Source organism: Saccopteryx bilineata, chromosome 3 (genome assembly GCF_036850765.1).
Source record: "Saccopteryx bilineata isolate mSacBil1 chromosome 3, mSacBil1_pri_phased_curated, whole genome shotgun sequence".
Lineage (NCBI taxonomy): Eukaryota > Metazoa > Chordata > Mammalia > Chiroptera > Emballonuridae > Saccopteryx > Saccopteryx bilineata.
The window spans coordinates 61285180-61296017 of record NC_089492.1 but is presented as its reverse complement, the minus strand read 5'-3'; the positions used below and the strand labels follow the sequence as shown (position 1 = coordinate 61296017).

Here is a 10838-nt window from a genome sequence, read left to right as displayed (position 1 = left end):
TTCTAGGAATCTCTTGCCAGCCTCCCCGGCTGCCTGGTTACCAAACGGGGCCGAGCGGGACCGAAGGATCTTCTTTGAGGGTTGGGCGCCTTAGTTTAGTCACTGGTGACCTCATCACATGGATTAAGAGCTGAAAGGGAAGGTCCGAGGTCACTGAGACCACCACCCCGTGTCCATCCAGCCCACCTAGCCGTTTCCGGGGCCTTTGTAGAGGATGCCCATCGGGCGCACCGGTGGCGCAGTCGTGGCGGGCACAACGCGGCCGAGTGTCGCCAGGGCGCAGCCCCGCGTTGAGCCGCCCGTCCCCGCCCTGCGGCCGCCGTGTGCGCACGCGCCGGGACTGCATTTCCCATAGGGCGCCGCGGCGCAGCACCGCCCCTGGTCAACGCCCCCACGCGGCTTCCAGCCCGCCGGGGCCACCGCTCTAGGCGCCCTGTCCGCAGTCTCTTTGAAAGGCGGCGGGAGGCGGTGAGCACCATGATGATCCCCAGCCAGCTGCTGTACGCACTGGGTCTGTTGCTGTGCGGGACGGCGAGCCTCCAGGTGTCCGTTCCCAGGGACCCCAAAACGAAGAAGCCCATCATCGGTAAGAAGGCGGGCGGGGGCCGGGCCGATGTCCGCGTTTGGCGCTTCCTGCCGTGGCTCCAGAAGTCGTCGGGCCTGGGAAATAACCCAGGAACTAGGATGAGACGTGCGTCCGCATGCCCCGCACGACAGCCGCGCCAGGACGCCATTTGGACCGTGCCGAAGCAGAGCTGATGCCTCGGCGCTAAACTGGGGAGGGAGGAGGAAGCTATGAACAACCTTGCGGATTTTTTTTGTTGTCTACATTTAGATAGGAACTCCTACTAAAACAAATTCTGTGCATTCATTGTGTTTATTAAAGTTTCACTGGTTGAGGGCATATTTCAAGATACAATGCATTGTGCATGTAAAATCCGGTTGACTAGGTACTCAAAATTTGGTGCACCTTGGACTTTGTCATCTTGAGCAGTGGAGGGCAGCAGTGTCTAAATATGATACAATGTCAATTCTATTTGATGTTAAAGTGAAGCACGTTATTTTTCGTTCCCAACAAATTTATGTTGTTAAATCCGTTTGCTTTGCCAGAACAGACATTTGAGGCACGCAGGGGAAAGCTACCCAGTGGAAGTCAGCCTGGAATTAAAATTGCCAAAATTATGTCCACAGTTAAGGTTGGCTTTGTTTTAGCTGTGATACCATGCCATCTATACTGTTTTCTCTTCCACGAAGAGGAGCACCCTGTTTTGTAACTAAATACAAAGGAGATGAGCATTTTTTTCATTCATACTGGTAGTGCCCAATTTTCAAATCGGTGTATCAATATTTGGAAATGGGAATGTCTTATTTCAGGGATATTAAAAGTAGAGGTTAGATTCTCCAAGGAGAATTAACTCAAAATATGATTCTGTGTAATGTGTTGGGAATTGTGGATGCAGGGAGTGAAACCAGAAAATAGAATGAAGTTCATGCTGCCTGTTACCAATTCAGAGACAGAGATTGAATCTTCTATGGGCACGTTTTTCCCATGGCTGGCAATCTGGTGAGACGGGAGGTTGCAGTTCTAAATCATCACAACTCTCTTTCCCTAGCCAACCTTTTTATAAAGGGTAAGAAAAGGGGTCCCAGTAGAGCCCAAGCTCTTATGTCGATCAGGCGTCCCTGATTCCACTTCCCTATGCAGTGGGACACTCCTGCTTATCAGCAGGGCTGGCAGCCTGTTCAAGACTACTCTTGGCCCTGGCCAGTTGGCTCAGCAATAGAGCGTCGGCCTGGCGTGCGGGGGACCCGGGTTCGATTCCCGGCTAGGGCACACAGGAGAAGCGCCCATTTGCTTCTCCACCCCCCCCCCATCCTTCCTCTCTGTCTCTCTCTTCCCCTCCCGCAGCCAAGGCTCCATTGGAGCAAAGATGGCCCGGGCGCTGGGGATGGCTCCTTGGCCTCTGCCCCAGGCGCTAGAGTGGCTCTGGTCGCGGCAGAGCGATGCCCCGGAGGGGCAGAGCATCGCCCCCTGGTGGGCAGAGCATCACCCCTGGTGGGTGTGCCTGGTGGATCCCAGTCGGGCGCATGCGGGAGTCTGTCTGACTGTCTCTCCCGGTTTCCAGCTTCAGAAAAATACAAAAAAAAAAAAAAAAGACTACTCTTGAGGGGGGCTATGAGGATGCTACTGATCAGTGATGACACTAATTGCCACCGGAGGAAAAACACAACCGACACACAAGTTAGTTGTAAGAATCACACAGGCAATTTATTACTCTCAAATCCTTTTAGCGTGCCTGTGTACATGTTAAGGGGGCCCCGTTGGCGTGCTCCTCTCGTCTGTCTGGTCAGAGCTGTGTGGAGACAATCCATGTTCACGTTGGAGTCTGGGCAACTACCTCAGCAGGGGGCCCCTCAGCTTTAGTGCTTTTTCTGGCCAACACCTTCTAACATGTGTCAATCTACAGGATTATCACCTCAAACCACCTTTTTGGGAGTTCCTTGAAGGGAGCCCTTTTTATGTTAATCTACTGAAATGTTACATCAAGCCACTTTTAAGATGTTCCTAGGGAAGCTGCTTGTTTATGTTAACCTACAGAGTTATGACATCAAGCCACTTATCTATGTATAACTTCACAAACACACTACCTGGGCCCTGCTCGAAAGTCAGAGTCTGTTTATCACATCTGCACACACTATATTCCTATCCAGATGGCATAACTTTAATTTCCTTAATTAATTTTAATATTATATCTTAACTACTTTTATATATCTTCCATATTTTTTTATATTTTTATATATTTAATTACTATAACATTATATTACTACAACAAAAGGGTAGGTAAGGGACTTGGGATTTCAGGGAAGAGTTAGTCCGATCATAGTCAAAGTTAACTGGATCATGGTCCAGTGTTCTGTCCTTGGAGTACAAAGACTTTGCTTGTAGTCTCCTGGGGCACAAAGGTGGATTGCTCACAGATCTCAGGGTGTACAAAAGGGTACACTTGCGGTCCTCTGGGGCACAAAGGTGGATCACTTGCAGAGCGCAGATCTTGTTAAGTCCTATAGGCCTGTTCAGGTGTCCCAGTTCTTAGAACAAAACATTTACTTGCATTGACCATTATGCCCACTGACCACAGCCATAGTCACCATTACTTAAGCTAAAATTTTAATTTTTGAGTTCCCCCTATCAGGAAGAGGAAAAAAGGAAAGAGGAGGAGAATATTTTTCTTTTTCCTAGAAACAGTGGTAGTCCAGAGTCAGATATAGAAAAAATGAGTATGCTTTGGGCGCCTTGATAAGTTAAGGCAAAATAGTTAACTGAACACCTACAACTTGCAAAGCATTAAGTTAGGAACTGCAAAGGATTCAAAGGCAAGGAAGCTACAAAAGTCATGAGATGGCTTTAAAGTGCGGGTGACATTTTGGTCACATTTTGAAGGACTGGGAATATAGCCTGAGCTCTTTTCTCAGGATGGCAAAAGTGAGTATGTGTGGGGCAAGGCGAGAGGGATAGGTTGGTGGCACTGACCCGCTCTCTCTCATGTACATAGTTTTCTCCTTTCTGGTGGCTTGTGTCCCAAGCCTCCTCTGTGGCACCTCACCCTGGCCTGCCCTGTACCACTTTATTTCCTATGAGACTCCAAAATTCTCTACCAGTTTTTTTTTTCTGTCAATCAAGATGATCATATCTATCCATGAGGAGAAAGTCTTACTGAACAAACTTTGGCATTAAGTGTATTTTAAGCCTGACCTATGGTGGCACAGTGGATAAAGCGTCGACCTGGAAATGCTGAGGTCGCCGGTTCGAAACCCTGGGCTTGCCTGGTCAAGGCACATATGGGAGTTGATGCTCCCAGCTCCTCCCCCTTCTCTCTCTCTCTCTCTCTCTCTCTCTCTCTCTCTCTCTCTCTGTCTCTCTCTCTCTCCTCTCTAAATGAATTAAAAAAAATGTCTTTTAACTGAGTGCCTGATAAAAGGCCAGCTGTGGCCCTGGCCATGTTGCTCAGTTGGTTGCAGTGGTTGGCAAACTCCTTAGTCAGCAGAGCCAAATATCAACAGTACAATTGAAATTTCTTTTGAGAGCCAAATTTTTTAAACTTAAACTATATAGGTAGGACATTCCTTATCGAGGTAGTACCTGCACGTGGTATTTTGTAGAAGAGCCACACTCAGGGGGCCAAAGAGCCGCATGTGGCTTGCAAGCTGTGGTTTGCCGACCACTGGTTAGAGCAGGCATGGCCAATATATGGCCCGTGGGCTGAATCTGGCCCGTGTAATGAGTTTATGTGGCCTGCGATTAAATTTTGAATATTCTCCGCTACTTTAAAATCTCAGCTACTCAGAAGTGGAAGTGTCTTTGATTATTGGAAATCGAGATATTTAAGAAGATAGTGATATGTGGAAAAATATTCTGTGTGTGACTAATCTAGGGTTAACTTCCAATAATTGGTTGAATGGATTCATGATACTTCTTTATTTTTTTAAAAAATTCCATTATAAAGATTTACAACTTTTGTACTCGTCTGTACTCGATATGAACTGTTTGAAGTTTAGCAGCGATATGAAACCCACATTCTTTTAGGTGGATTTGCCAGTGGGCACCCAACGTCAAACAATTCCTTATTTTTGGGGTCAAGTGTGCTGAATTAAGGGGCATTGTAGCATAGACAATAGCTGCAGTTGATAACTGAAAACGTGTCCAGGCTGTTTGTAAAACAAAATAATTGTTTTATTTGCGATATAACCCCTTCCAGCTCATTTTATTAATTAATTAAATATTGTTTTGATTGATTGTGATACAGTTTGGATATGCATATGATATGTAATTATATTTTTATTAAAATAATATTGTATATTAAAATTTTTTACTCATTCATAAACAAATTACATAATAAAATTTTGTTTACTTAAACATATCATTTTTGTATTTAACATTTTTTAATTTTAATATTTTGTTTGGACCGTGAAAAAACTTTTCTTTCTAGTCTGGCCTGGGGGCAAAAACTGTTGGCCACACCTGGGTTAAAGCATTGTCCAGATTTGATGAGGTTGCGGGTTTGACCCCCGGTCAGGGCACACACTAGAATCAACTAGTGAATGCGTAAGTGGAATAACAAGTTGATGTTTCTCTCAAATCAATTAAAAAAAATTAAAAAGCGAGTTGTTTATAAGAAGCTGGGCATACAGAAATGATGCTCATGTGGTCTACAGAGACACTGAAAGTATTCCAAATGATGCAGTAGTGGTTGACATGGGTAGGTGTACTCCCTGGATAGACATGTTTTGATGTGACTCAGTACTATGTTGGGACTGAGGTTTCAGTGTAAGAGGAAGCAAGGGAGGTAGGTGGGGCAGAGCACAGGGTCTTTTAATGTTTATGAAAATTTGGGAACCCATTGAGGTGCTTAAGTAAAGAGGCTACGCCCTGCTGATTTGTTATCTCTCTGCTCCCATTTTCTAATGTTTTCTTCTCTTGCTCACACTGAGCTCTGGTTAATCTGGACTCCTTGCAATGCCATAGGCACACACCTGACTCAGCGCCTTTGCACTTGTTTCCTCACCCTGCATCTCTCTTCTTCCAGATATTTGCATATGGCTTGCCCCCTCATCTCATTGATGTCTTGGATCCAGTGTCGTGTTCTACCTTCTCAGGGAGGACTTGCCTGGCGAGTGTCTTTAAGAGACTCTCTATCCCTGAGGAGGTAGGACACCCCCACCCCCAAACACACACCTTCTTCCTCTGCTTTACTTTTCTCCCTGGAACTGACCATCAACCAATGCACTATATTTTACCTTTCTATCTTGTTTATTGTTTGTCTTTTCTCTTCTACTTCCCATATAGTAGAATTAAAACCCACAGGGCAGTGGGTGTTTTTGCTTTTATTCTCTTATGTGTCCTCAGCACCTAGTTCAGTGCCTAATATATACACACACACACACACACACACACACACACACACAGTGTGTCCGTAAAGTCATGGTGCACTTTTGGCCGGTCACAGGAAAGCAACAAAAGACAATAGAAATGTTAAATCTGCACCAAATAAAAGGAAAACCCTCCCAGTTTCTGTAGGATGATGTGGCAGATGTGTGTATGCGCAGATGATGATGTAACACCGTGTATAGAGTGGAACAGCCCAGGGCCATGCCAGTCGAGATGTGGACGGTACAGAGGAAAGTTCAGTGTGTTCTGTGGCTTGCTAAATTCGAATCTGTGACCAAAGTGCAACATGAATATCGGCAGATTTATAACGAAGCGCCACCACATAGGAATAACATTACTCGGTGGAATAAGCAGTTGAAGGAAACCAGCAGTTTGGTGGAGAAACCCGTTCTGGTAGGCCATCAGTCAGTGACAAGTCTGTAGAGGCTATACGTGATAGCTACCTAAGGAGCCCTAACAAATCTGTGCATGAGCCCACATCGAACTGCACTGAATAGGTATGAAACAAGGAGAGTTTTCCTTTTATTTGGTGCAGATTTCACATTTCTGTTGTCTTTTGTTGCTTTTCTGTGACCAGTCAAAAGTGTACCATGACTTTACGGACACAGTGTAGTATGATTCAGTAATATATACTAAGTGAATAAATGAATGGTGATATGATCAGATTTCTATGTGGAGAACTGGTTGGAGATGGTGGGGGTTATTTAAGAAAAGATGCTGAGAATTCTTTTCAGAAACTATTATAATAGCCTGGGGTGGGGGAGGCAAGATGTTGGTTGCTTGGATTGAGGTAGCTTTGCTAATGTGAATAGAAAATATTTCCACCCTTGCTTTGTTGTCAAGGAAACAGTACATCTTTGAGTCTGTGGGAAGGGAGAGGCCTCCTAGATTTAAGGTTCTGTCTGTACTCTGAGATCCATGGTAGGTCTAAGGCTGTGTGGAGGAGACTGCTGCTATTATAAACCTGCTGTGGGGGCTTATTTGTCCTCCCTGATGAGGACAGAGAGAGGAAGCTGCTTAAAACTCAGATCTGCTTCCAATACTCATTTTTTGAAGTCTAGGGGTGTATTTTCAGGAGAAGCGTCATATTTAATTCTGTGAATTAAGTGAATATGTGATAAGGTGCCACGGAACTATAAAACTTAGTGTTAGCAACGCCGTTTTAAAGAGAAAAAGTCAGGCCTCTTACCCCCTTCTTTCTATGGAGAAAAGAAAGAGAAGAATCCAGGAGCTTCCTGGCTTGCAAGGGCAACTGGGTCAGATAAGTTAATTTAACTACAGAGCAGGAAAGATAGAACTTATTTGAGAATACTTTCACTTCTCTTTTCTTAAAAGCCTTTAGAAAAGAATGTTTATGTACCTTAATTAAGAATTATTACTCTCTGACTCACTCTCCCATCCTAAAGTTATAAGAGTGACTTATACCTCTGGACAAAGAGATCACAAGCCCCTCCGTACCCATCCCAACCAGTATTTGATTTTGTATAAAAGCAAGGCTCAGAACTGCATGAGGCCCTACATGATTTGGGACTATACCCCATGTAGCTAGCCAGACAATTAATAAACTCCTCAAAATTTCTTCTGTAACCTACCTCAGTGTCTCTATGTAACCCACGGATTAAAGTACAATACGACATTTGGGGGCTTGTCCGGGATACTGGTGCTCCAAGTCACTGGGTAGAGACACCTGGACTGGCTGGCCTCTCCCAAAGGTTGCCTGACCCACTGCATCTCTAGGAGAACTGCCCCCTGAGATGTTCCAGGGCCCCAGTTTTCCTGTGGGTCTTGGACAACTACTCGGCAGACAACCCCGGTTCCTAAGATTTGATGATTTGCCAGAGAAATTGAGGAATATAAATTCTGACCTCTGGAGGTAAGTAAGGCAAATCTTTTGCTTTACTGAATTCTAGTTTTCTGTCTGTTTTGAATTCTAGCTTTTCTATTTGTGACTAGTCAATCTGGAACTATTGTGAAAAAGGATCAGATGCGATTGGACTTACGCAATAGGCTCTCCAGGGCCGAGACATTGGCAGAAAGTTAAATCCTTCCTCAGACTTCCCAAGACACATTTGTTTGTGCTCTCAGGGAAGACATTAGTGGGGACTAAGTTAATCAGTCCTGCCTTGGACATCCAGGGATACCTTTATGCTGTCTGTCCGTGTTGAGATCTCATTCTTTGCTTTTATTATTTCTGTCTGAAAAGCCATGAGTGATTGGTGTGTGCATGGGGATCTCTGGTGCTTGCACCTGAGTTTCCAGTTTGTGGCTCCACAGTGAATAACTACAGAGTCTGAGTGGGCGCCGACCTGTGGTTCTGTGGTGATCCTCATACGGCTTAGGGTGGTATCAGACACTCTCTGATCCCAGTCGTGGCTTCATACCGACCCACCAATGCTAAGAGGCGCCTAAGCTCCTGTGACGGACGCGGCCAGGCATGCACCTGAGAGGCTCCCGATGGGGCACCCTCTTCCCTTGTCCGTTGAACTGTGCCTAAAAGTCAAGTGTAAATGTAAATAGTAAATTGTCTATTTAGTAGGTTCTCTTTGTTTATCAGGAAAATCTCTGCTGTAATTTCAGTTGGAAATTTTTGGCTTAAAACCAGAGGGCAAAAGTGAAGGGAAATTCGTAAACTACAGTGGCCGTCTACTGGAAGCTGAGGGAAACCTCTTCCATCTCTGGATCCGACCTAGTCAGGGGTGTATACTGACCGGTTTTACTACGGAGAGTGAATATCCCAGGGTGGACTCAGCAGATGGTTGTCACTTCTGAAAGGTAACTCTGAGAAAACCGTTTTAAAGCCCACAAATTACAAAACTAGTAAAATTCATAGAAATATTATACAGTGGTACCTTGAGATACGAATTTTATTTGTTCTGTAATCGAGCTCGTAAGTCAGTCAACTCATATATCAAACTGCCGATACTGGACCTGTGCGCCAACACGCCAACTAGTGGCAGCTTCCCAAATCACGACTTGTATCTTGGAATTTCACTCAGATCTCGAACAAAAATACGGACTGAGTCACAGCTCGTATCTTAAATAATTCGTATGTTGGTCTGTTTGTATCTCAAGGTACTGTATTGCTTAAAGCTAAAAACTGACTAAAGACCTAAGAGAGTGCTAGAGGAAGTATAGAGTAGAAACTAGTTTCAGATATCCACATACTAACCCAAAATGTTTCATCATTTGGAAGATACGGGGTAGTATTAGTATTAAGAGGGAAAATAGAAAAGATTAGAACTTTTCTTTTTTTTTTTTTTTCATTTTTCTGAAGCTGGAAACAGGGAGAGACAGTCAGACAGACTCCCCCGCATCCGCCCGACCGGGATCCACCCGGCACGCCCACCATGGGGCGATGCTCTGCCCACCAGGGGGCGATGCTCTGCCCATCCTGGGTGTCGCCATGTTGCAACCAGAGCCACTCTAGCGCCTGAGGCAGAGGCCACAGAGCCATCCCAACGCCCAGGCCATCTTTGCTCCAATGGAGCCTTGGCTGCGGGAGGGGAAGAGAGAGACAGAGAGGAAAGCGCGGCGGAGGGGTGGAGAAGCAAATGGGCGCTTCTCCTGTGTGCCCTGGCCGGGAATCGAACCCGGGTCCTCCACACGCTAGGCCGACGCTCTACCACTGAGCCAACCAGCCAGGGCTAGAACTTTTCTTTAGAAAAATCTTAGAGAAAGAAAAAGGAACAAGGCCAGATGGAAATGTTTGGAAAATAAACCACAGGTGTGGACCTTGCTTGTTATCAATCCCTTGAAATGAATTGCAGCTCCAGGAAGGAGAATGAGTGATGGGATTATGATAGGATTATAGATGATGGGATTATCAGGGACAGACCCTCCGACTGCCTCTCCCCTTCCCCTCCCTAAGACATGACTATCACATCGGCCTTCCATAGGTTGGAGTAGTGACTTGTCACCTTCTACTGGTGTGTGAGAAGTTGTGGGAAAGAGAATGAATGTGGAATGAACGAGACTGACACTAGGAGGGAGTTCCAACTCTCCCACAGGGCCAAAGCAAGTGCTGGGTCCCCTCCAAATTTCCCCTGCCCTTCCCTAATTCCTTCTTGTGGCGTAATTGTTGTCTGACGTGGGAGGTATGAGGTTCACAGGGGAAACCCACTGCTTTAGCCAATGGTCAACAATTGTAAGAAAGGGTTCTCAGGGGATTACAGGGTTTCCATGTCTCTGAGGAAATTGAGGCCCTCCTGTGAACTAGAATAGCCCACTTGTTGGGAAAATGAGTTTGTGAAATTTGTGTTTTTTTGTTTGCTACTTTTATTATTAAAAATAGCACTGGGTAGCCACTCAGAGCAGGGCAGTTGATTGTAAGTGGAGATTGGATTACATTCCTGCTTGGGAGGGGCCATTGTTTTGCTAATGTCTGCTGGAGAAGAGGCAGAGAAAGAAGCCATGTTTCCAAAAAGAAAGAGAAAAAAAGGGGGAAAAGCAGCAGCAGGAATAGTGCCGCCTCCATAGTGTTCAGGGCCTCTGCTGCACTTACTTATGTTTCCCCTTAGGCACCGGGAATCCCAGGCACCCCAACCAATTCCCTTATATTGAATTAATGGTGTAAAGCACTGTAGGTCAAAAAAAGAGTTAGCATTTCTTATGCCAGCTGGATAGCTACAAAACAGTGAGTGCATGTAAAGCCAGTAGCCACGGCCATCATCACAGCCGCCTGGCCCGTGTAGGTTTGCATTGAATTTGGACAGACGGTAATGAAACAACAGAGCCAAGAACTGGTGGGCCATTACCTTTAATCCTAGCTCATACCTGGCAGCGAGAAATACACAGTGGGAAAACACTTCCCTTTGCATTCAGGGCTCCCAAAGCCACTGACTCATCCTAGTTTCCTAGAATCAAAGGTTTTTACCTCACCAGCCTTATTCAC

General features: G+C 45.5%; 1 protein-coding gene across 1 annotated transcript in view; it reads left to right on the top strand.

Annotated features, from left to right (window-relative positions):
* Nucleotides 1-368: 368 nt before the first annotated feature.
* The window catches only part of GGH (gamma-glutamyl hydrolase), a 35401-nt gene continuing 24931 nt past the window's right edge, over nt 369-10838 (top strand). Inside the window, exon 1 of the mRNA XM_066266205.1 lies at nt 369-586. Within this exon, the coding sequence (XP_066122302.1) occupies nt 478-586 (109 nt within the window). The 5' untranslated portion in view covers nt 369-477. The remainder of the gene's footprint in view (nt 587-10838) is intronic.